The 26,533-nt window shown below is 49.7% G+C and overlaps 1 protein-coding gene across 6 annotated transcripts in view; it reads right to left on the bottom strand.

Annotated features, from left to right (window-relative positions):
• The window catches only part of INPP4A (inositol polyphosphate-4-phosphatase type I A), a 75,915-nt gene extending 50,956 nt beyond the window's left edge, over window positions 1-24,959 (bottom strand). For 2 of the 6 annotated variants that reach the window (XR_014017460.1, XM_081254358.1), the window contains exons 1-12: window positions 24,763-24,955; window positions 23,614-23,822; window positions 22,982-23,026; window positions 15,787-15,905; window positions 13,654-13,770; window positions 13,300-13,379; window positions 11,014-11,125; window positions 10,222-10,312; window positions 9,619-9,766; window positions 6,389-6,519; window positions 4,405-4,509; window positions 3,802-3,910 (exon numbers count right to left, since the gene is read on the bottom strand). Coding sequence is in view for 5 of the 6 variants with exons in the window: in XM_081254358.1 (XP_081110484.1) it covers window positions 3,802-3,910; window positions 4,405-4,509; window positions 6,389-6,519; window positions 9,619-9,766; window positions 10,222-10,312; window positions 11,014-11,125; window positions 13,300-13,379; window positions 13,654-13,770; window positions 15,787-15,905; window positions 22,982-23,026; window positions 23,614-23,719 (1,163 nt within the window). In the remaining variant the exon portion in view is untranslated. Of the gene's footprint in view, window positions 1-3,801; window positions 3,911-4,404; window positions 4,510-6,388; window positions 6,520-9,618; window positions 9,767-10,221; window positions 10,313-11,013; window positions 11,126-13,299; window positions 13,380-13,653; window positions 13,771-15,786; window positions 15,906-22,981; window positions 23,027-23,613; window positions 23,823-24,762 lie in introns of all 6 variants that reach the window. The other 4 variants (XM_081254359.1, XM_081254360.1, XM_081254362.1 and 1 more) reach the window with 3 other exon arrangements.
• Between the last annotated feature and the right edge of the window lie 1,574 nt (window positions 24,960-26,533).

Below are 26,533 nucleotides of genomic sequence, written 5' to 3'. Positions count from 1 at the left end.
CCTGGACGCCTCACTGGCTTTGAAAACCAGTCCTTCCCTCGTCCCCCACTCCCTGCCACCGAGCAGCATGTGCATCTTGGGATCTGATGTCAAAGCTACTGCCTGGCACAAACACCAGCCTCTGGGGATCCAACTCCACGTCCCTGGCTTCGTGGGACCTTCTAGATGGGGGTGGTAAATTGCATGTCTCTTAGCTAAGGTCCCCAATCAACCCAATATTATAAGTTTATTTTTCAGACCACCTGAGGAAGCTGAGGGAAACAGGGAGAAGTATACGGCAGCCATGCTTCATGTGAGGAGGGGCCCTGACTGGTCCCCTCGAAGAGCTGCCCTTGGAGTTTAGGGGAAGAGGGAGGACCACACCCTCCACTGCTGCCCCTGGAGGTGAGGGGCACACGGTAGGACTGAGCCCTTTCCCTGCTGGGCTCTTTCCAGGGTAACCCGAAGCTGGGTCACCAACAAACCTCCCTGCCCATTCCCCTGACGGACTATGGGGTCAACATGCAAAAACAAAAACCGAAGCACCCCTGAAAAAACAACACCCCAAGCCCAGACACCACAGTGAAAAACGATGGAGTTGCCAGAAGCCCATGCAGCAGGCTGCGGTCAAGCCTGCACAGCACGAGGTGCACACGCTGCTTTCCAATCTGCAATCACTGCCAAATGAATAGCTGCCATTTAAGACAACTGAGTCTTAGGAATACAATCTCGAAACAGGGTTTTTAAAATTTATTCTTCCCAGGAGCCAATATTTAGAGAACACACGTAACGTGTGCTGCACGTACACGTACACGTGTGTACGGAGATGGGTGTGTTCACTTCAGCAAATACAAAGCCTCCGACAAGCGGGACAGAAAGCATCACCGCACTCGCTGTGTGTTCCCACAGGTCCTGTTAGCGACACGGGAGGAATGTGGCGGGAGTGAGAAAGGATACGCTTCCAAGAGCTGCTGTTCACGGACGACCGTAAACACACGAGCGTGGGAGCCCAGCCACAGGCCGAAACTGGGGCAGCCACGGGGGAGGGTGTCCTCAGCATGCAGCGCCCCGGCACCTCCAGCAGCGTCCGCCCAGCCACGGCCCCTGAGCTGCTCCAGCCCCACGATGGCAGCAGTTCTGAGGGCTACGGGTGCCTCGCAAGCCCCAGGGCGGAGCCCCTGTTCTGGGCCGGGGCAAGTGCCCCGGGCGAGCCTGGGGAGGCCTGGAACGGCAGTGGGGACCCCAGGCAGCAGGCATGGTGGTCTCTGGCTGCCATCTCATTGTTGGTGGAAAAAGTCACTTGGTTGTATTAATTCTTGGTTTGCCCTCCAGGGATGAAACTGGCCCTAGTAATACTGTTTTACAAATCTCCATTAACTATTAAATACCATAAAAATGTAAGCTGGCTTCATTCCTACAAGACGTGAAGGGAAACTGAAAACTGAAAAGCCACAAGTTCTTGTGAAAGAAGCCAGGAAGGGACTCCCAAACGCACCAGTGTGTTGACTTGAAATCCCAGCACCTGGGGACCTGCCTGGCCCCGGCTCCTCATATCCTGGAGGAACGAAACTGGGTCTTGGCTTCGAGTGAGCACAGCAGTGAACTGCTACCAGACTGGGAGGGTTTGACACAGCAGACTGGAGGTGGGCTATTCATTATCACAGAACATTGCAGTTGGAAGGAGAATTCTGTCTATGAGGCTACAACTAGGAGCCCACGGGGGCACGGAGGGGGAAGCACCTCAGAGGAGGGGACAGTCTTTCTCTGCACGAGAGCAAGACCCAAACACACACTCTCCACAGACAGAAAACTCACCAACACTCCTCAAAACTGCTAAAGAAAAGAACCAAAACGAAATATTAGCAGCTTGTTAGCAAACGGCAAATGCAAAACAAAAATTAAAAAAACAAGTTCTCTTTTGTCAAAATTCTGGAGATCATTTGTCAAGGCCCCGACTAGAGGGACGATTAAACTCAAGAGCCCAGCATGCTCACTGGCGAGAGCAACGTCTGCACACGTGCTTGAGCCCCAGGGAGACGTCCCATGCGGGCGAGTAACACCTGCGCCGAAAGGAGAGCTCCCCTGGTGCAAACCATTCCTGCAGGTGGTATTATGACATCAGTAGGACATTAAATAAAAATGTATATAATATATTGGAAAAATGCTGTAGGAGCACTTAGGGAGTAAGAGGTACTGAAGTTAACATGCCAAACACTTAGGTATCAACACCCCAACCTTCCTGGGACAGGGACAGCCCTCTTGAGCGGCTTTCTCCTCCGGGGCCTCCACGCCAGCCTCAGGTCACACACTCGCACCTCCACGTGGCCACATGCAATGCTGCGACAGACACGTGGCTGGCTGTGCAGAGCGTGGTGGCACAGGAAGCTCGCCTTTGTCCTAATTCCCAGAGGAGCACCGGGTCGGTGAATCCTCGGGGGGATCTGGTGGCCTGGCTTGTCTGCCCAGGGAGGAGCCCTTGGTGGGGACGAATCAAGGTCGAGGAGGCTGCCAGGGGCCTCCCAGAGATGCCGCCCAGCCCTGCGCTCAGCTCTGACCCGACTCCCCAGCTGCTCTCCGCCAGCCTGCTCACCCCTCGGCCCACGACCGCTGCACCTGACCTTTCTTCCCAACCCGTGCAGTCCGACGTCACCTTGCTCAAGCCCTGTCCTGACTCCCGCCCTGGGGCCTGAGGCTCCGGCCGGTGCTAAGCCGCTAAGCCTCCTCCGACTGCCCCGCGGGTCCTCCTGAGGCTGGCGGGCCTCGGTGTCACCGTCCTCAAAGCACTCGGCTCCGGCCCCTCGAGCCCACGTTCCGCGCAGACTGCCCCGTCGCGGCCCCAGCTTGTTCCTTCTCTGCAGCCCCACCTTCTTCTCCGGGCCTCGCCGCCCCGTCTCCTCCACAACCTCGCTCCATCAGTGTCCTCTGCCGTCTCCCCTCACTTGCCTTCATCTCTCCTATCAGCCTGAGCACAGGCTCGTCTCGGTCGCCTTCTGCGAGCCTGAGGCCTTCACGCTGCTCCTCCACCTCACGGTCCGAGGAGCCCAGGCCTCGGCTACATGCATGGCATCCACTTCCTACACCCGCGCCCCCTGGTCAAGGTAAGGCTGGCGCGTGACGCTCGGGAAGATTACCCACGCCTCCCGGCGTCCAGCACAACAGCTCGGTTTAGCGTTCTCTCCCGTCCCCTCTGATCCACAGCACACCCTGCACCCTCCACTCGCCGGTTTCCAGCAGGCTCCAAGCGCTGGCGCTGACTTTGCCCCAGGGCCAGGCCCAGATCCGTCAGCCCTGCGTCACCTGCACGCCGCCTGCGCCTTCCCGGACCCTCCCCTCGGCTCCTGCCCCCAAGGCCCCGCCCCTCACGCGTACTCCGCTAGGCCCGCCCCGCCCCGCCCACCTCCCAAGCTCCTGCTCAGCGTGGTCAACTCCGTGCGGCCCCTTGAGCCTTTCTGACACTGGGAATGTTGACCGCCAGCATCCTCCAGCAGAGGAAACGACCTCTCCCGGGCTTCACGCTTTGTAACCTTCAACCGACCGACCAGGGCCTGTAAAGGGCAGCCGCCTGGGGCACCGCTCTCCAGGTGCATTTCCATCCGCTGTCAGTTTACAGGGGCAGGACCACGGCTCGGGTGCCTCGTCACCCACCCAGCTCAGTCACATACACAGAGCAGCACAGGGCCCGTAAGGCAGCTCCTCCCGCCCCGCAAAAGCAGATCAGATGCTGGATGCTTCTGTGGTCCCGTTTTGAGTTTTTTTTTTTTTTTTAACCTAGGAAGCGTCAGACGGCAGTACAAGGACGACAAACACCCTCCAAAAACTTACTGTTTCTTGGTCTCTTCAAATTTGTGCAGCTTTTTGCGGAGACCTCCTGACTTAAAGCCTTGGCAGTGTGCTGCTGGCGCGCCGATGGTGACGATGTCATAGTTCTGATCTGAATGACAGAAAGCTCTCCTCCATTACTCTGGGCTCAGGCCTGTGGACGAGCCAGCTACAGGGATATGTACACAACTCTGGGATCCCCCGCCAGCCCACTTCCAAGCAGCCTGTGGTTCCCTCAGTTGCACAGCCCGGGCTGCCCGAGGGCCTCTGGAGCCAAGCACCATCATCTCGGCTACGAGGGTCCTGTATGTCTCAGGGGAGAGTCACACAGGGCAGAGGGCAACTACCCAGCTACACTCAGCTTGCATCCCTCCTTCAGAAGGATGACCTGTGGGCAATTTTCTGCCACAGCAACACAAAGGGAAGCTGGAGGGAGGACAAATGAGAGGAAGGGGTCTGGCTCTCCACAGAGGCCTTCCGGAGGCCCTTGGGCTGTGCCTCTTTGCCGAGCGCCCCACAGCAGCGCACACAGGGCAGGCTGGGGCGGACGTGGGGCAGGCAGCTCAGGGAGAAAAGAAGTGAGATGTGATCCAGCGAGACGGTTACCTGATCCTCCATCGTCCTGAACTCGCATCCTCTGTATGTGTAAGTTTGTGGGAACAAATTCTAACTTTTTATCTGCTTTCAAACTGCTTGCTTTGAACGAGGGACCTGAGGAATGGAATGTGAGAAAATAAAGATGGTCAGCCCGTATCCCCCATTCATGAACGGCGGGTGGAGAAGGGAGAGTTTGAGGGTGCTACTGCGGGCATGCAGGTGTGTGTCAGCAGTGGCCTCAGAAACTCTGAGCTGCCCATGAGCTCACTTCCTTCCCAGACGATGGGGGTGAAACCCTGAGGGAAAGCAGCTCCTGGCCGGGAGACTGGTTCGGGGTCCTAGGTGGTGGAAGGAGCCTGGTGGATCCACCCTCGGAGGCACAGGAGCGACGCCGGGCCTTCCCATCAGCAGGTCTCAACCGACAGGTCTGACACAGGGACAGGATTTTGTGCAGCACAATGTCAGCACCACTATAAAAAGCAAGTGGGCCCGTGCCAGGAAGTGCCTGTTCCAACTGTAGAGCCTGCCGGCATCCAAGATCTAAGAAACTGGTGTGACGGGAGCAACACTTCTCAGTTCTGAAAAGTGATGAGAAGGTCTGCTCATCACCCCAGGTCTATCAAGATGAGCAAATGCTACACAGCATCGATTCTGGCCTCTGGAAAACACGCTAACGTGTCCCCTTGTACATCCTGGGGTGGGGCTCAGGAGTTTGGACCATGTTTTCTAACAAATATTCACAATCTTATTTCTATAATTAGAATACTTAACTAATTAAGTAAAGAACTACTTGCCTAGAAAAAGAGACTATAAATTACACTAACAATCAGGAGAAATAAACATTCCATCTAGTGAAAAAAGACAAATCTATTTTGCCAGTATGCAAAATGCAGACCAGCCACTGTCTGCTTTGCACTTTGCCATGGGAGATGGTTCTCTAGCTACTGACGGGGCAGCCCGTGGACCAGCAGCACTGGCATCCTGGGAGCCTGTTACAAATGCAGAATCCCAGATCTGCTGTTCACGAGGCTCTCTGGAGACTTAGAAGCACACTGACATCTCAGAAGCTCTGCTCTAGAAGAATCATGGTGGGGGGGTTTCAGACTTTCCCAGGTAACAAGCATCCAGCACGGGCAGGTCCCTAAGTCCCTTCAGGCAAACACTGCCATTTGTCTTAGAAATACATTTAGATCTGTTCTTCAGATTCAAACCAAACCCAGGGCACCACCATCTTGTCATCACTCCTGTAAACTTGGCTGCTTCTCAGCCAAGTTTAGGGACAGGTTCCTCTGTGCTGTCCCCACATTAAGGGGTTATGATTTTCCTTAAAAGCTGAAATTCTATTATAAAGAGGAGAAGGAGGGAAGAATCTGAAGACAGAGAATAAAGTAATAGAAAACCAAAAAAGTCACTCCATTGGGAACCAAAAGGGAATGAGTTAAGCATAATCTTCTAAACCTACCCTGAAAATGTTCTGAAAATCAAGTGGCATCTTTCAAGAAGAAAAGATGTGTCTATATTTCACTTTCACTTTTGAGTCTTCAAATGGAGAGCTCCACTCAGACAATTCATATGTAAATATAAGGACCGCTAAACAGTTAAACCGGGAAATCTAGAAAACCCTGCCTTGCTTTGTCTCAAGGCAAACGGCCTGCATCCTTTTGGCCATTTCACTGATGCTAGACCAAGATGAAGAAATAAAATGAACCAACAGCCTGTGACTTTGTCTCTCCTGAATTTCATCCTATAGCGGTTGTTTTGGCAGATGATACCATGGAAGGAACTTTCGATGCAATTCACACATTTGTCTTCTCAATTAAGATCTGAAAACTCCATATTTGAGAGAACTCACACCTACATGAGAATCTATTTTAAAAAATCCATTAGAGTGCCTGTCAGTGGGAATATGGGAGTGACCCTGGGTTCCAGATTTCCAGCTGGGAAAATGAGAGCGGGTGGGTGAGCCATGGTGGGGTTGAGAGCGGGCACCCACCTTTGTACTGATGGAGGTCGGTCAGGTTCTCCTGGTACGTGAGGATGATGGTCTGGTACTGAGTGACGATCTGGCGCCGGAGGCTCTCCCAGCAAGGGGACAGTTCCCCCAGCTCCTCCAGTTCACAGACTCTGCAAGCAAGACACACGCATCAGGCCATGGCACCGGCTCCCTCCCAGCAGAGGCTCAGGAGTCCTGACCAACCAGGAGGACAGATGGATGTGGACGCGTCATGCCCAGGGAAGGCCCTGCGAGTCTGGAGGGGCGGCAGCAGGGCAGGACAGCAGACAGCTCCAAGGGCGGCTGTAAACAAGGCAGACCAGGCTTCCCTGGTGGCGCAGTGGTTGAGAGTCCGCCTGCCGATGCAGGGGACACGGGTTCGTGCCCTGGTCCGGGAAGATCCCACATGCCGTGGAGCGGCTGGGCCCGTGAGCCATGGCCGCTGAGCCTGCGCGTCCGGAGCCTGTGCTCTGCAACTCCTGGAGGGGCCACAGCAGTGAGAGGCCCGCGTACCGCAAAAAAAAGAAAAAAAAAAAAAGTAAAAGGCAGACCACTGACCACGTGGAAACTGCACAGACAGGCTTTTCATAGGAACTCAGTCAAATGTTTAGGGAAAACTAAGTGAAGGAGTGAAGAAGGGAGTGGCTCCACCACGGCACCCTGGCGACCTTGCATGTGTCCAGAGGCCACAGGGGCATGAAGGCTTGAACTGCAGCCTGAGTCTGACCCTCCCAGAGCACAGGAGGATTGGAGCCTGAGGGCAACTGCTACAGGCCCTCCCCACCCCTCCATCCCCCCCACCCGGGGCTGTCACTGCCTCCTGGATTCTGGGAGGCATGGGGCTTTCTGCCCTCACCAGAGCAGAGCTGCAGAATATAAAGCTGTCCCACGAGCCGGGCTGCTCAGCAACGGGGGTCCCGTGGCTCCTGCTGTGGCCACCAGGTCCCTTATGTCTTCCTATTCGGGTCTGGGACAAGGACCCTGGGAAGATGGCAACTTTAGCTATTGTTCCCTTTACTATCTGTGTAAGTAATGAACTGTCTAGATCTAAAAGTGCATAGAGAAGAAGACAAGAAAAAAATTTGTTATATCCACAAAAATGAAAGCTGTTTAAGAACTGAAATATAAACTTCTTAGCTCAGCAGGAAATAATAGCTACATAATCAGAATAATGAACACACAAAATGGATTCAAAAAAAAAAAAAGGATAACCAGTTTAGGAAACTGGGGGGAAAGTATAAAAGACCTAAAATCCTCTTCATAGGAAATCAGCAGTTAATCTCTGAAGTTGATTAATTAAGAGAGTACTCTATACATAAATTTAGAAATATAGCATAAAACACTAAAACGGCTAAAAGTGGTTGTTTCTTAGGAAGGCGATCAGAAGGTTGAGCATCCCAAGACTTATGTTTTTTGTTAAAAGCCTTTTTGCACTCTTTGGCTTTTTATACTATGCACGTTTTCCTCTAAGGGGGGGGGGAAAGCTAATTTTATAGAAGTGTTTAGGAATCTACTAAATTTTCTAAAGTTAAAAAAAAATTAAGAAGCTGTGCCATTTTATTATTATTATTATTACTAATCAGCAAGATTAATGTAAAAGAACCCTCGGTGCAGGCAAGGCTGGGTGGGACCGAGGTCCCCGTGGGTTGCTGGCTGAGCGGCCCCGCTGGCCTGGGGTCTGCACCCAAGCCTGTGTGCCTCAGCTGCTGCGGGCCCTGCTCTCTCCGTGTTGCTGCCCGTGGGTCACGTGGCTCCGCCTTGTGCTTCCGGGTGTCAGCTTAGTGTCACCGTCTCTCAGAGGCCTGCCCCGGCCACCCTCCTCCTTCTCACGGCCCCTTTTAAGTTCTGCACACCAGTGACCCGTCTGGGCCCCGTGTGGCCCAAGTTCTGTTGCTGACTGTCTCCCACGGTCCATCTTGCCCGTCAAGACCCCCGCCTCCCCACCACAGTGAGCAGAGCGCTGGCCACGTGGCTGGCGTGAGAAACAGCAAAACCCTCCAAACCAACGCAATGAGTGAAGGAACTCTTCCGGGTTATAGTGCACCAAACGGTGGGAAATTATGCGCAACTAAAAATTTAGTGAAACTGAAGATACATAGGAAAGTAGATGGTAGCTATGTAAATATATTACAAATATGGAAAAGCTGAAAGGAAGTTTTAAAAAATTAACTCTATAAAATATACACAGGGCTTCCCTGGTGGCGCAGTGGTTAAGAATCCGCCTGCCAACACAGAGGACACGGGTTCGAGCCCTGGTCCGGGAAGATCCCGCGTGCCGCGGAGCAACTAAGCCCATGCGCTACCACTACTGAGCCCGCGAGCCACAACTACTGAGCCTGCACTCTAGAGCCCATGAGCCACAACTACGGAGCCCACGTGCCACAACTACTGAAGCCCGCACGCCTAGAGCCCGTGCTCCGCAACAAGAGAAGCCACTGCAATGAGAAGCCCGCGCACTGCAACGAAAAGAAGGCCCCCCACTCGCCGCGACTAGAGAAAGCCCACGCGCGGCAATGAAGACCCAACACAGCCTAAAATAAATTTATCTAAAAAAAAATAAATAAATAAAATATACACATATAGGGGGATAAAGCAGCTCATTGCATTATTCTTCCCCTTCTTCTCTAAGTTCAAATTTTTTTTCAAGATAAAAACGTTAAACAAAATAGCTGTATTACAACAGTAGGATTTGGCTGCACTGTTTTCCTCATGCAGCTGCTGCGCTGCATCTACAATGAACACTGCTCGCTGGCAAGGAGCAGAGACGACTCTTAGGCAGACGGGAGACATACTCTGCAGCGCCCAGACCTCCTCTCAGGCTGCTCCCCGCCTCAGGACCTGTGAAGCAGGCCCTGGGCTGAGAGACACAGAGGATCAGTGTCCTGATGGTCATCCTTAGCCCTCTGGAGCCCAGACCGTAGGAAACCGTGACCCAGGCAGCCACAACCAGAGAGGGACCAGCTAGTCTAACTTTCTCAAGACCGGAGGGGAGGGGAGGGGAGGGGAGGGGAGCCCGTGCTCAGCAGGGGCACAGCTGGCGTGTCGGGCACGCTGTCTCGTGACGTCCTCGCACAGAAACTCCGGGACACAGATGAGCAAACTGAGCCCAGGCCGCGCAGCATGCAGGCGGTGGACGCTGGGTGTGCGGCCAGGCCCATCTGATGCCAGTGCTCCACCCGCCCTGTCCACGAGCCTTCCAGATGGGAAGGGGCGGATGACGGGGGCCTCACCTGGCCGCGTCCTCCTCCAGCAGGAGCTTCACGAACTGCCGGGGCACGTGCAGGGACAGCATGCTCTCTGCCATCTGCTCCAGGATCCGCAGGTGGTTGCCCTCGGTGGTCGGGAACCGGTACATGCGGCAGATGGCACCGCCGAACACTGAGGCGGGAGGGGGGCAGGCCGCGGTGAGCAGGCGCAGGCCGCCGCGGGACCCTCCCCCCCGGCCCCCGGGTCTTCTTCCTGCTCATCTCCAGGGAGTTAAAACACTTAAACCCACACCCACAGAGTGACCGAGCCCGAACGCCCCTGCCCTGTGACATGCGGTCTCATCATCCCAGACCGTGTCACCGGCTCTAGGGTGCTAGGACTGGGGCGGGGAGGCTGCCGGTCACCGAGCCCGACGCCATCGAGACAGAGTGAAAGGAAGCAGGAGCCCCCTCCCCGGAGGGTCACGAGGTCCCGACATGCTGCCACAAAGGACGGCACGCTGGTGTGCAGAGAGAGGGGACGATGGGCGTGCACAGCCGTGACAATCAGAGCGGCTGGGGAAGCAGACCACGAGCCCGCGTGGACACTCACGAGTGGCAGGAGTACCAACAGAGGAAGCTGTTTACCCGATTTCAGTAAAGTGTCTTTTCGCAACGAAGCGTATTTGGATCGGATTCCCAAGGCCTCGGTCAAGCTCTCGTCAACAGGCAGAACCATCTAAAAACATGTACAGAAAAGCATGAGAAAACTGTGACTCAGACTCCAGAGCACATCATGTCATAAAAGAACCCTTGAGACTAACATCCACCATCAACTGTACAAGAATCGCACAGACAAGTGAGGCCCCTCCCAGGACACTGAACATTCTCCGCCCACACAATTTTCTAGAAATGTACAACTTTCGAACAAGTCACTTCCCCTTGTCTTTGAGTGTTTTGATGTGTATGAAAGGGCAGTGGTAGATGAGGCCCAGGAGTATTTCCACAGCTGACATTTCAGGTTTATTTGGGGTAAAATGAGAGATCTCTGTATTTTACAATGACTATTTACCAGCGTTTGGGCTCTGAAATTAGAACTGTTGTTTGAGAGTGTCTGGGTGAGCGGCTGTGCGTCAGAGAGGGTGACACGGGGCGGGCACAGGTGTGAGACGGGGCCCAGGGGGCTGTGAGGCAGAGGAACGTCTGGGAGAGGAAGACCGTAACCAGCCCTCAGGGTGACCTGGGTCTCACTCCACACCCACGAGCCACCTCTGCCCTCCCGACTGACTGCAGCTCGCACTCTGGAGAGGGGCCAGGGTGGCCTGGGGCAGGGGCAGGGGACCGCTTCTCTCTACTTGGAGAAGTGCCTGGGGGGACGGGCGCCTCCGGCAGAGCCCGGCCTCCCCTCCCCACAGCTCACAGGCAAAGTGCTGTGCTCACCCTCCCGTTGACGGTGTCCAGAGAGCGGGTCACGGGGGGCCGCTGGTCTGACTTCTCCTCCATCTGCCAGCCCATCACGGTGATGTTGCCCACGCGGTCGCTCTCCGCAGACCTGCAACCGGCAACGCGCTTCAGTCAACAGCGCCGTGACTGCGCTTCATTTTCCGCTTCAATACAAAGCTCAGCTTCCCGGATGGTCAAGGGGTCCTGGGGGTGCCAGGATGGGGCCGGTTGGCCAGTCAGGCAGCAATTACCGTGTGCACAGCCTCCGGGGGAGGCCGGCGAGGAGACGGGGGCACAGAAGAGGGCTGTGTCTGAGAGGGGACGATGCCCCAGAGATGGGTGGCGTGCCCGGTGAAGCGGGGGTCGGGGGTAGCCAACGCCTGCTCGGGAGGCTGGCGCCCATCAGCCCTGGGCTGACCCCGCCCCAGAGAGTGACGCGGACACACCTTGCAGTCGGGACTGGAGAGCACCTTCTTCTGGCACTAGACCCCTTTTCTGCTCATTCCCACCCCACCCTCAAGCTCTGATTAGCCTCAAGGCCTACGCTGGGACCGCAAGTAAGCTGAGGTCACCCAGGATTTCCCAAAGCCTCTGCATCCTTCATGGTATAGCTGACACCACTCTAGCCCTGGTCCACTTTACTGCTAAGACCCCTCAGGTTGGCTGCTGGCTGCCTGGGCCCATCTGATTCATCCAGGGAAGCCCCAGTGAATCCTTGATTCATTCAGAGATACCCTGAAGCCTCTGGCTTTTTTATCTAAGCTGTGGGGCTTAGCCATGTTCTAAATTTTTATGTGGTCACATGCATCCACTGACCATTTCCTCTGTGACTCACTCTCACAGTTCTCGTGCCTGGAAAAGTCCCTCCCCAGGCTCTCTGTTCGACAGTCATCTCTAGCTCCTTTTAAAAAGGATGATGGGGCTTCCCTGGTGGTGCAGTGGTTAAGAATCCGCCTGCCAGTGCAGGGGACACGGGTTCAATCCCTGGTCCGGGAAGATCCCACATGCCGCGGAGCAACTGAGCCCATGCGTTACAACTACTGAGCCTGTGTTCTAGAACCTGCAAGCCACAACTACTGAGCCCACGTGCCACAACTACTGAAGCCCGAGTGCCTAGAGCCCGTGCTCCGCAACAAGAGAAGCCACCACAATGAGAAGCCCGCTCGCCGCAACCAGAGGAAAGCCCGTGCGCAGCAACAAAGACCCAACGCAGCCAAAAACTAAAAAGTAAAAACTGCAGGCTCTGGAATCAGACTGCCTGGATTTGTACGTGGGCTCTGAGAGTTCTTAGCTGGATAACACCGAGCAAGTTAATTAACCTCTCTGGACCTCAGGTTCCTACTATCTCCTCCTAGGGTTGTAGTATTAGGTGAGGTCATACAGGAGAGCACACAGTAAGAGCTTAATAAATGACTATAAAATGTACATGTATAAAAATAAAAATAGATTAATTAATTAATTAATTTTTTTAAAAAAAGGATGATGCCCACGTCTTACATTTAACCCTAATCCAACTAGGATCGGCTCTGGCGTACGATGTACCTGGGTGTTCTTCTCTGACGGCCCCTCCCCCATGCGACCCCGCTTTTTCTCCCCGAGACCCTTCCTCGTCCTGAGTCAAGCTCTCCACACACTCAGCAGGGGGAGCCCAGCCCAACGTCTTCAAGTCCGTCATCTCCGTATCTTCAAAATGTTGCACTACTAGCAGGGAATTCATTTTCTGTGTCACAATCTTCTTTGCTATTTGGGACTATTTCCCCAATTTTTACATTATTTTGAAAAAAAAAAAAAAAGAACACTATGTCAGGGTAGGAATTGCCCCTAAAAAGAATCTGGGAAGGACTGACACCTTGACCCCAACATAGTGGGGTCCCCCCGCGCCTCCCTCCCCACATTCCTTCCTTCCACAAATATTTATTGAGCAGCAGGCACTGTTCTAGGTCTTGGGATACAAGCAAAACCGAGGCACATCCCTGCCCTCTGGGAGATGACATCCTATCAGGGAGAGGACAGATAACAGAAAAATATGTTTGGTATTATTAGATGTATACCTAGGTTTTCCTTTGGGTCTGCATACCTCCTATGGACACTGCACATCTCCATTCCGTGACAGGCCCTCTGACAGGCTTTTTTTCTCTCTCCTCAATGACAACCAAGCCCCCGCCCAGAAACTGGCCTCTGGGGACACGGTGCTCTCTCAGTACAGGAGGTAGGCTCTTTCCCCATCTGTCCCTGGACCTCATAATTCCAGATCCTTGCAAAGGGACAAAATTAAATACCAACCTTAGTGTTAAATACAACCTATGACGCCTGTCCTGGAGCAGATCTTTGACGACAAATGTTCCAGAGCCCAGCAAGTACATCTGAGGAGGAGGGGGAGACGGCATTAGTGCACCTGCTTTGCCTCGGCTCCACCTGCCAGGCCCTGGGGAGTCCAGCTGGCTGGTTCTCTCCACACATCTGACCTCATCTCAGGAGCCCAATGGGGAGGCTCATAATGATGTTCCCAAAGACAAACACATTTGGACATTAATTTGTGAGCCAGAAGTGAACTCAATCTCGTGTTCACCTCTCAAACAATTACGTAACTTTAAAAAAAGGGAAGAATATCCCACGAACCACAACATGGTACTTAACTGTTCCCTGAGATCTATCCTTGACATCATACACGGAGAGCTTGATCTGTGTCATCTGATTGATGAGAGAGTCTTGAAAGAAGGCAATACTGCTTAGAAATATAGGATCATTGGTTCCCTAGGATAGAACAAAAAAAAAAGAATCAGAATACAGAGTCGGATTTTTTGAACTCATTGCTTCTGAAATACACCAACATTCTCAGAAGGAGAAACTAACATTCTTACCAACTTGGATCAACACAAATGCAGATGGGGCTTACATGGATGCATATAACCAAAACACCATTTTCCAAAAAGGACGAAGTGTTCTGGGCCCAGATACAACAAACAGGCCACCACACAAGCTGGGCCCAAGGGCTCACTCTAAGGGCTCCTCCCTCAGCAGGAAGGATTTTCTAAAACTGAGTTGAATGTCCACATGTATTCTTAGTCTTACAACTTCAGATGAGTTATGTATTTGGACCTACTATTGTGGGTTATTCCTTCAAGATGTACAAAGGCAGATGGAAGAGGATATGAATGGCCAGAGTTGGTTATTTCTAGAATCCTGGGTTTGGAATAATTACGGTCCGGCTTTCTTAGGGCTATCCTTTTCTGAGGACTAGCTGCTACTGTCTCAATCGTAGGTAGCCACTTCCTGGCAGCCCGGCCTTGACCCCCAAAGCGCCATTACATCAGACTCTCTTCCTCAGGCGGTGGTTAGCGATCTCAGCCAAACAGTTAGCGGCTCCTGTCTGTACCTGCAGCTCCAGCTCCAATGTCTCAGCGCCCGCTGGACAGTGCCCACCCCAGGCGTCCTGCTGGGACCGCAGCCCCACCCAACCTGTCCCTCCATCCGCTGGTTCGGACCCTCTCTGACTCTGTGTCCAAGGAGGCTGCAGACCCGGGCACCTGCTTTGGTGCCTTCTTCTTTGTTCTCAACCACCCAGCATCGATGCACCCCCGCCAGTTCCACGTCCAGAGCCTCCCTCTCATGCCCCCTTCTTTCCACTCCTCCCCGCTGCCAGTCAGGCCCCACAACACTGTCACTCCCCCAGCGACCTCCGACTCGGGGCCTCCCTGAAACACACCTGCAGACAAGGCTGCCCCGCCCGGCTAGACCCCCGCTTCCCTGCACTCCTGCTGTGCCTCTGCACACACTGGACAGGATCAAGTTACTCTCCAAACCCACACAATGAGCTGGACGGGACCTCGTCCTCCGGGTACTGTCCTCGTCTCTCTGCTCTGACAGAGACCACACTCTGCTCTGTCTGCATGAGCCAAGTTCATTTCCGCCTCCTCAACCACAGGACGGTATACTCCTTGAGGGCAGGGGCGGGGCCTCAAGGGTCTTTGTATCATCCACAGCACCCAGCGCTAGGCTTCATACGTAGGCAGTGCTCGACAAATGCTGAGAAAACAGAATCGTGGGCTTGAACTTGGAAATACATTTCTAAGAGAATGAAAAAGTGTTTTGTCTTCCAAAATGTGAAGCTGGGAGAGAAGGGGAAATGCAGTTTGTTTGGTGGAGAGTGCCAGGGAGGAGATACTTCACCTGGAGGCTCACGTCACCAACAAAATCCAACAGGAGCTCACACCAGCCAACTCCTATGCCTAGTTTCATAACTTACATGATGTGCTCAATTATCGGAAGAAATATTGTAAAATTCCCCAGGCGAACGCATATCATTTCATTTAATGTAAAAAGTAAACACAGAGCACACATCTCAAAAGATTATAAAAATAAAACCCAATAAAATTAAGGTATGCCTAGTAAGAGGGTTGGTTAAGAGTTAACACTCTCCAAACTCTGATTAATGAGCACAACTGTCCAAAAGTAGCAGCCAACTGGAGGTGACAAGGAAGACTCGGGGCTTACCTCTTGAAAGGCAATCAACCTTAGAGGACCACTGTTCAAAAACAGGCTGCCAATAGACAACTGATAATAACTGTAAAGGATATGGCAAATATAAATGCCGCCGGATGAGTAAGTGTGATGAAAGATACCAATGTACTGAAAAGCCATGGAAGAACAGCGACGATCCACAGGAATGCAGCTGCAGCTACTGGTGCTCAGGTCACTGAACAGCCCTCCCATCGGGATCAGAAACCCTGTCACGGAGCCACCGGGGGGCCAGGGGCCAGCAGCACCCACCTCAATGATCTCGGTCTGTGCGTGCTTCGTCCAGAACGCCTGGGGTGGGGTGGTCACACTGACTGCTACAAAGCTATTTGGTTTTCGATCTAGCGATGGCGTATGCAGCTCACTGCAAGCTACAGAATTAAAACAATAGAAATAAAATAAAAATAAAATAGAAATGAATCTTTAAAATCAGGCTCTAGTTAGTTCTCTGTTCCAAATGCACCCAAAGAAAGCAAGAGAAGTAAATGACACTCAGAGGGATGAGGTGATCACATTGTCAGTTGTCACAGGGAGGTGATTTTTCAGATTAGAAGCAAAATTCCCTCTCACTCCTCCCCGCCTTCCCCAGCCCCCAGGACAGCAATGCAGGCACTGCCAACGGAAGGCCCTCTATGTCCACGGAATGGACGACATAGGAAGGGTCTGACCCATAAAGTCTGACCTTAATAACTAACTGGAGCTAAGCAGCCACAGAGCTGATGAAATCAAGACCCAGCTATACACACCCGCATCCAGGACTTCCGCAGCCTTAGCTTATGGTGTCCCCAGATCTGTGTGTGATGTATGTTGGAAGCAAATTAAAATTCTATGGCAAAATAAACAAAGCTTTTTCTTTTTCTTAAGGAAGTCATTGCTCATTTATTCTCCTTATAAGACTTGTATCAAATGTAAGATTACTAAACATGTGACTTTTCAGAACAAAAGGCGCCCTGTAGAACTTTTTCAGTTAGAAAATGTACTAAGCATTTTGAAAGACTCAGATAACTCTATCACAGAAGGGACCCACAGGAAAAATGATCATACGTCTTTGAACCTCACATGCTATCTATTGTAAAATGCATTATGAGAGAAAGAAAAGGCCCACTGCCATTAGTCTATGATATGCCACTGACTGTAAGACATTTTCTGATTAAAGATATACTAAAAGATGAAAAAATATCCACCTTGTAACTGATGAAACATATGGTAAATCATTCAACACTCATAAAAAGAAGTGGTTTTTCTGGAGGGGCACTGAACATGCCCCACAGTGTTGCAAGCCTTTGGTTAATTCCCAGAGTTCAGAAACAATTGATTTTTTAAAAACTTTTTATAATTTTTAATTTTTATACAATTTCTAAAGGTTACTTTCCATTTACACTTATTACAAAATATTGGCTATATTTCCTGTGTTGTACTATACACCCTTGAGCCTATCTTACACCCAGTGGTTTGGACCTTCTGCTCCCCCCACCCCTGTATTGCCCCTTCCAGCTCTCCCTACTGGTAACCACCAGTTTGTTCTCTATATCTGTAGGTCTACTTCTTTTTTGTTATATTCACTAGTTTGTTGTATTTTTTAGGTCCCACATATAAGTGATATCATATAGTATTTGTCTTTCTCTGTCTGACTTATTTCACTTAGCATAATGCCCTCCAAGTCCATCCATGTTGCTGCAAAAGACAAAATTTCATCCTTTTTTATGGCTGAGTAATATTCCATTGTATCTGTATACACCACATCTTCTTTATCCATTCATCTGTTGATGGGCACTTAGGTTGTTTCAATATCTTGACAATTGAAACAATTGATTTTGACCATTTTTTCACTGCCTTTATGAAGGAGAGGGTTTTTAGAGGTCTTTATTCCTGCTCTCATCATTCTCAATGATTTTTAAAATGCTCACTGGTGGTTTAAAATTCAGAAACTGATTTTTACTTCTGCAAATTAATTTACTTCTGAAAATTAATCTCTCTGTATTATCTTCTCATATATCTTCATGGATTTTCATTACTTACTGGAATATAATAAAATACAAAGACCTTGGGTTTTCAGTTCAATGAGTTTTGACAATCATATACACCCATGTAACCCTCATTAAAACAAGATACCTTTTCCCATCAGACGAGAAAGTTCCCCCCATACTTCCCAGTCAATTCCCCTACTCTGCAACCACTTTCTGATTTTTATCACTTTTGTCCATTCTTGAACTTCACATAAACGGAACATTTTTAAGATTCCTCTGTATTGGGCTTCCCTGGTGGCGCCGTGGTTGACAGTCTGCCTGCCGATGCAGGGGACACGGGTTTGTGCCCCGGTCCAGGAAGATCCCACGTGCCGGGGAGCGGCTGGGCCCGTGAGCCATGGCCGCTGAGCCTGCGCGTCCGGAGCCTGTGCTCCGCAACGGGAGAGGCCACAACAGTGAGAGGCCCGCATACTGCCAAAAAAAAAAAAAAAAAGATTCCTCTGTATTGTTTTATATACCAATAATTCATTCTTCTTTTTAAAAATTGATGAATCCATTGTATGAATGGATTGTATGAATGTACCAACATTTACTTATCAGTCCCGCTGTTAACAGACATTCAGGTTGTTTCCAGTTTGGAACTATTATAAATAAAGGTGCTATAAACATTCTTACATCTTTTTGTGAACATGTTTTCACATGCCTAAGTACCTAGGAGTGGAATTTCTAGCTTATAGTAGAGGATACACTTAGCTTTGTAAGAAGCTGACCGTTTTCTAAAGTGGCTGTTATCATTTTACAATCCCACCAGCAATTTACATGAGTTCCAGTTGCTCTGCATCCCACCAACAATTGGTGGGGTTCATCTTTATTTTAGTTGTTCTAATGGACGTGTTTTAATTTGCACCTCTGTGATGACTCATGATGTTAAGCATCTTTTCACCATGTGTTTATTGTTCATTGTTATAACTTCTTTTGTCAAGAGTCTGCTCAAGTCTTTTGCTCATTTTTAAATTGAGTTGATTTTTTTTAACTGTCAATTTGTAAGCATTTTATTCTGGATCTGTCCTTTGTCAGGTATATGTGTTCTGAATATTTTTTTCCCAGTCTGTGGTTTATTTATTCATTTGCTTAAAGATTTCTACAGTTTTCGATGTTTTGATTTTAGATTTTTAATTTTAGAGAACGGCAGGCAGAAAAATGTCCCTCCCCCTAAAATGTATCCTCGTTCTAATCCCGGGAACCTATGAATATATTATAATAATAGGCAAAAAAAGACTTCATAGATATGATTAAGGTCATGGAATCTTGACATGAAAAGATTATTCTGGATTATCTGGGTGGGCTTAATCTAATCACAGGAGCTCTTAAAAGTACAAGTAGAAGGTGGAAGGGTGAGCTAGAAAGACGTGACAATAAAAAAAGAGAGAGACAGGAGAGATTCTAAGCATGAAAGGCACTCAACCTGCCATTGCTGGCTTCGAAGATGGAGGAAGGGGCCACAGTCACAGAATGTGAGTGGCCCTTATAAGTTGAGAACAGGCCTCAACCCGGTAGCTAGCAAAGAAATGGGGACCTCAGCCTTAAAACCACAAGTAACTCATTCTGCCAACAACTTGAATGAACAAGGAAACACATTCTCCCCTAGAGCCCCCAGAAAGGACCGCACCCATGCTGAAGCTTTCATTTTGGTGTTATAAGATTCTAAGTAGAGACCCAGCTGAGCCCTCTGGGTTTCTGACCTAAGGGAACTGTAAGATAATAAATTTGCGTTGTTTTAAGGTGCTATGTTATGGTCATTTGTTATGGCACCAATAGCAAAGTAAAACACAGAGTTAGTACTTTCTGCCAAGAAAGCTCTGCCTACCCTCAAGTTGTGGTTGTGAGTTATTTATTTTCTTCCAGAAGCTTTAAGGTTTTATTATTTTCTAAAAATTCTATTCAATTTCTTCTACTATGTCTGCCTCAACAGAAATCAGGGATTTGACTGTTCCATTTGCTCTCCCTCCTTTACGCTACCCCCATCGGTGACCCTGGTCTGGCCTCTCTTGGCCTGCCCTCTCATCATGCGAGGTTAGAACATCCGAGTCTCTCAAGCGCCAAGTGATGGCAGGTAGGTTGAGACACAGCAGGTGGCCCAAGGCTGGAAAGACTGATTATCAGCTTAAGGTCTGATGGGCCAACTGCCACTGTCAGAACACACCTCCCCACGGGTGACATTCTCTCCTGGCCTCGTCCCCACCCAGCCTGTCTAAATCTCATGCAAGGTTTAATTCCCAGCTCAGTTCCATGGCTTCCACGAAGCTTTCTCTCTGAGCCCACAGTCACGTCTCCTTCTGTTTATCACTTACTCGTCACTCCTCTGGCATATTTCCATAGAAACCATTAATCTCTGATATGTGGGTCTTGTCTCTCCAACCAGAGCATCTGTAGTCCCAGCTGAATAAATGCTATTGACGTAAACCGGTAAAACATATTTCGAGTGCATATCATTTGACTCAGCAATTCTATATCCAAGAGTTTATCCTAGGGAAATAATCAGCAAAATATATGAAAGATCCATGTACAAGTACGTTAACCGTGCTGGTATGTTTATAATGGCAAATTGGAAAGACCTGAATGTCCAGCAATAGGAGACTGGTTAAAATAAATATGGCACAGCCATACAACAGATTCTGTGTAGGCATCTAAAACGATGAGGTGGCAGATCCACGTTTACTAAAATGAAAAGATGCCAGTGATGTTTCGCTACGTGAAAAAAAATCATGTTAAGAACACCAGGAAGACATTTTTGTAAATAATTCCATCACCTCCACAACTAAAAATCATCAAAAATTTCTGTATAGCCCTGTGTGGGTGTAAAAAAATATCTGGAAGGATATATACCAAAATGCCAACTGTGATTCTCTCTCTCTGATAGGGTTTACATTTTCTCTATTAAAGGTTTTTAAATGAGTACTTTATAATTTTAAACTTCTATTTTTAAGATAAAATATTTGACCATTCAATTATCTGACTCCTACTCCTCATCTTTGTTTTTTAATTGTGGCAAAATTCATTTAACATAAAATTCACCCTCACTTTTTTAAGCTGTTTCTTCCTCCATCTGTCTCATTAATATGACTACATTACCGCCCTTGACTTGCCAGATTCAGAAATGTCCTGATTTCTAGATTTCTATTATAGCGGTGAAGATTTTTAACTTAATTACATCAACTCTCATTCTCTCTCTAAACTCAGTTTAGCTCAACTTTTTTGTTACATCCATGTTCTGCATTATTAAAGCTAAGCGGATACTATTCATTACGGGATTTCTTTTACTTCTCTCCTGTGTTGGACTCTGTTTCCTGGATCTTCTTTTTTCTCAGTTTATTCCCTCTTTTCGGTGGAGCACATCCTCCACTAACTTCCAGAGAAAGGATGTGGGGAAAGTAAATTTATTTGAGACTCTGTATTATGAAACAAATGTCTTCCTGCCTTCACACTGATCGAGAATCTGGTTGAGCAGAGAACTGCAGGTTGGAGATATTTCTCCACTCATACTAAAAGATGTGGCCCCACGGTCTTCAAGCTTCCAATGTCCCCAAGAATCTCCAGGCCAGTTCCATCCCCAGGAGAGGACCAGTTGGTTTTTTCCTCTCTGGAAGTTTTTAGGATCTTCATTTTATTCCCAGCGCTCTGAAATTTCACCCGGACGTGCCTTGTTATGCGCTCTGTGGTTCTGAGAGATGCTTGTATTATTTCTTGTTAATTTCCTCCCTTACATTCTTTCCTATTTTCTCTTATAAATGTTGAGCCTCCTGAATGTGCTAATTTTCCATTTCCCTCCCATTTTCTAGTTTGCTCTTAAAATTTTACTTTCTGGGATAATTCCTCAAATATCTTCCAACCTTTATTGAATTTTAAAATACTCTGTTATATTTTAAATTTCTCAGACTGTACATGTTCTTCAGTGGTTGTTTTTCTTCATAGTTTCCTGGGTTTTTTTATGGATACACCATCTTCTCTTGAGGATACACATTATAATTCCCTTGACGTTTTCTTCTTTCTTCAATGTTTCTGTTTCTTCCAAGTTCTATTTTTTTCTGTCTTTCATGTTGTGGGCCTTCCACAAAGGTCTAGTGATCTATGCTTTCATTTTGTTTTAAATCATCTCTGAGGTATAATTTGTATGCAAAACGCACCCATTTTAAGTACAGCACTCAGTGAGTTTTGATCAGCATACACACCCATAGACCCACCACCACTGTCCAGACACAGAGCGTCTCCATCACCCCAGAGGGCTCCGTGGGCCCCTTTCTAGTCAGTCCTCATGCTCACTCCCAGATAACCATGAAACTGTTTTCTCTCACTACAGATTCATCCTTCTGACTTTCACATAAATGGAATTACACAACACACGCCCTCTTATTATGGCTTCTTTCACTTTGCACAGTGCTTTTGAGATGCACCCATGGCGTGTGTGTATCAGTGATTGGTCCTTTTCCCTGCTGAGCGGCTGCCTGTTGTATGCATGTAACATAGTTCATCTTCCTGCTGATGGACGTTGTTTCCAGTGCTGGATATTACAAATAAAGCTGCAGTCAACATGCATGCACCAATCTCTGCGAGCACAAATAAAAGTCTATTTGTTTCTAAGTATGTAGTATCAGCAGGCTGAGGTGTATGGTGGGCTCCGCGACAGTGAATGGGTGGCCGGCCGGCCTATTGTGGCTGGGTTCCAGGCCAGCATCTCTGTGTCTCTTTGGGAGTGGTGGCGAGTGGGTGGTTTACCTTCTCCAGAGACAGCCTCCATCCTGGAGGAATAAGCCTAACAGAATTAGGATGAGAGGAAGAAGGGTAGGGAGGGAGAGGTGGGCGTGTGCCACTCGGCAGACTTCCACGGACAAGGGGAGAGGGACACTAAAGAGTGTCGGGCCTTGGAGCAGAACCTTCTGCGATGAGCCACACTGCCCGACCCCGGAGCCAGTACAGCCCACGGCAGTGGCTGGCACACTCTCTCATCTGATGCTCGCGAGAGGGACAGCATCAGGGGTCAGCTCCTCCGCGCGTGGAGCTGGGATCCGAGGGCTAGAGAGCTAAATGCGACCCCACAGGGCCTTGTGGCCGCGGGCGGACAACGCTGGCCCTAAGCCCTGTTTCCTCACCCCTCCCTGCCCCTCCCATGGGGTAGGAGAGGGGAGGGGAGGCTGTCTTTGCGGCTCTGGGTGGGCTTACCTCCTGCCCCTCCCCACTGCCAGCCGGCAGGGAGCATGTGCTGAGGAGACACGAGCCCCGCAGGCAGGGAGGCAGCCCCCCGAGGTTCCCTCCCACCTGCAGGAGGTTCCCACCAGCCTCGGAGCTTCATGTCCTCAGAAGCACTTGAGCAGCAGTGGTGGCAACAGCGAGATCTCTGAGACAGACTCCTGCCCGTCGTGGAGTGTTTGTTTTGTTTTTAAGCAACGTATATTTTAAGACAAGAAAATTTAAAAGACACCTACCTAAGCTGAATTCTAAAATGGGCTCATCTGGATCTTGTATACTTCCTGGATAAAAAAGAAATGACAGAAAAAAAACCACCCTTAATAAACTTTTCCCTGCTTTCAGATTTGATGCAAACAACTCAACACACTGGTGGCAATCATTTCACAATATGTATAAATTAAACCATCAAGCTGTACATCTTAAACTTATAGTGATATATGTCAATTACTTCTCAATAAAACTGGGAAGAAAAACCCAACGCTCCGCTTTCTTTTCCCTCACAAACTGTTACATGAGATGATTTCTTTGTTGTCTAAACATTTTACTTTGAGATTCCTAAGAAGTCTCTGATCCCGAGACCAAACCCCCTCCCACTGGGGTCTGTACACTCACAACACAAAGGCCTTTTGTTATGGTCTGGGCACTTGCCAGACAGGCACTGTGGACATTTCCACGTTATCTACTGGCAAATGAGTCCTGGAGGTGCCCACGCAAACTGGAAAACTGATGGCGGGCAGGTTCCAGTGGAAGCAATTCCCAGGAAGAGGGCTGACTTGCCCCTATTCCAGTTCAAGCAGAGGGATGCCAGGCCTGGCCCTCTCAGCGCTGCCACAGTATGGGACCTGCGGGCAGGCCCGATGAGGCTCACCTGCCAGAGAGAGGCCAAGCATGTCGGCTGCCACATCGATGGTGGAAGCCCGCTGCATCGCACGGGCCCGGGTACCATGGCGGGGGCTGTGCTCTCTTGCTGTCATGATGTCATTGGTGACGATGTGCTTCCTGTTCCTGGGTCAGACCACGCCTGATTCCCCGGGAAGCGCCGTCACCAAGCCCTAGTCCCCTAAGGCGGCAGTAGTCCTGAGAAATAAAAACAAACACTGGTTTTTTTTAAAAAAACAAACAACAACAACAAAAAAGAAACAGGGACGGTGACGAAGAGACACTGGGCCCTCATGGAGACAGCACGCTGACCTACATGGACAAGACGCAGCAAAGCCAGGGTCCTCTGGCAGATGGGGAGCCAGGACGGAGAGTCCGACGAGCTAGGCCCCATCTAGTCACCCCCTCTGGACTCACACACACACCAGCACGGTCCGTCCGTGGGATCCCGTAAAGAAATCATGTTCTCTTCAACGGAGACATGCCACGTTAAATGAGGGCTCAGATATCATCATAAACTATGGCCTTTGATATTTTCTTGTTTGCTTTATTATGTTTTTCCACTGGCAAGTCTCAGAGACTCTTTACCATCATAAATCAGCTCACTACCATCTCTGTTAGAAAGATAAGAGGCGCAAGAAGAGGTCTGGCGCCCACTGGCCGGGACAGCACAGCAAAACAGCAGAGGCCAAAGGCACGTCTCCGACCTCACTCTCTCCCTCCCAGGGGTTCAGGGACTTCACGTGTGTCGGACTTGGGCTTTCCTTCCCACAAAATGCGACCATCTACGCCTCGGTGGACAGTGCTGTGCTGTGGATACGGAAGTCTCTGGGCAAAGGGCCACTGCAGGCTGAGCCACACAGATGCTCCGGCCTAGCACAGAACTCACTTTCTGCTCTGAGAAGTGGGTTACCCAGCAAGGAGTGAGTTTCACATATTCTTCTAACCCTGTATGCTACAATCCTTGCTGTCTCCGGAAGGAACCAACCTTTAGGAGTTAAGATAATTAGACTAATAACCCCTCTCAAAGGGCCCCATATATCCAGACGCCCCTGTCTTCTCAAAGTGCATCAACGCCTTTGCACTTGAAGGGCCTGTGTTCCCACTCTTGGGTTAATTCACCCAGCAACTAACTTACTGGACATGTTCGTTCTTGGACCAGCAGAGACACGTGGCATTTCTTCATAGAAGCACATCCAAAGCCATCTAAAAATAGAAAATTATAAACATAACAAGCTAGTCAAACATGAAGTTCTTGAGAATGCTTATTATAATGTACTGATGTATGTTATAATTTTAATGCCTAGAAATGTGGGGAAGCCAAGAGCTGCTACATGTTCCTTTGAGCTTCACACCCCAATCTAACCTTTTGGCTCAAAAACAAAGCCCCAAAGAATGAGAAGCGGAAAGTGCCCATTTTTTCCCCCGCCCTGGGGTGATCCAGGGGAAGGGGGGACAGCCCTAAAGGGCCTGCTGGGCAGCTGGGGTGTGGTTCAGGGAAAGGAGGAGATAAAGAGCCCGAGGCCCAGGCTTCCTGCTCACAAATGTCAGGCCCTGGGAGAACCTGGGTGCCTCTGAGGCTCTGCTTTTTGGTGTCTAAGATGAAGGTGGTTGTACCCACCTCACGGGGCTGCAGTGAGAAGCAAATGCGCAAGAACAGGAGCGGGCTCTGCAAACCCCAACTAGCTCCCAGCCCACCGCTGCTGCCTGGCCCCTGCGCGCCTTCCCGGGGATCCGAACACCCAGGCTCCGACTTGGTCCAGCACTGCTGGGGGCGGTAGGGCAGACCGCAGGGCCCAGAGCGAGAGCATCTGAAACTTCCAGAGTCCGTGGTGGAGATGACAGGAGGATCAGTGCGCGCAGCCCTCAGACAAACCCGACAGCCCCTGCAGGCTGTGGTCCTCCCCCTCCCACTGGGGCACCCAGGGACCTTGGGCCTGGGCACCGCAGCAAAGAGGGCAGTAGCCTGGCTGGGGAGGCCCCGAAGAAGTCACCAAGGGGAAGACTCACCAGTTTGCTGACATCAAAAGGCATACAAGTCAAAAATATGCAATGACAGTGGAACAGACTGGGAAAGTACTCGCAGTACTAATATCTGTATTTTACAATAATGTTTACACAACTTGACACAAAAAAACAACTCACTAAAAATGCAAGTGGCAAAAGGTATGAATTCATAAAAGAGGGATACATGTAGAAAATACTTTGGAAAAGTGACCAAACTCAATCATAATGAGGAAAGCAATGCTAAATACACTTTAGTTACCTAAAGGAGGTGTCTAAAAGAGGTTTGTTTGTTCTTCTAATGAGAATGTGCTTTGCTGGCAGACCTAGGGGAAACTCCTATACTGTTGATAACATTTTAGAGAGGTTCGGGCATTTCAGAAACCAACTTGACATTATTTATCAAAATCCGTAAACAATAACAAAATTCTGGCCAGTGGTCCAGAGATGCTAATTGTAGCCTTGCTTGTAATGACAAACACTGGAACCAATCTAAATGCCCAGCTACAGATAAGTGCATTCTGGAACATCTATAAGAAACACTACCATATGGCTGTTAAAATGATCATGATAAAGGCGCACACATAAGAAGTCCTTCAACCTCATTAGTCATCAGGACAATGCTAACTGTAACCATGAGATACCTCTGTGTACCCACTAGAAGAGCGAAAATGAAAAAGACAGACAGTACCACGCGCTAGCAAAGATGTGGACAGAATAAATGGGGCCCTGACACACTGCTGGTGGAGTGTAAGATGGTGCAGCCACGCTGGAAAACTGGCAGTACCTACCCACGCTGAACGTGACCTGGTATGGAACTCAGAGTGCGACTGCTAACAGAAACGCACACTTAGGGTCACCAAAAAAAAAAAAGCTGCAAAGAACACTTAAGGCTGGGAATTCCC

The sequence above is a fragment of the Mesoplodon bidens genome (genome assembly GCF_964165515.1).
Source record: "Mesoplodon bidens genome assembly, chromosome: 14".
Taxonomy (NCBI): domain Eukaryota; kingdom Metazoa; phylum Chordata; class Mammalia; order Artiodactyla; family Ziphiidae; genus Mesoplodon; species Mesoplodon bidens.
The sequence above is the reverse complement of the archived record's forward strand: the minus strand, read 5'-3'. Positions and strand labels throughout refer to the sequence as shown.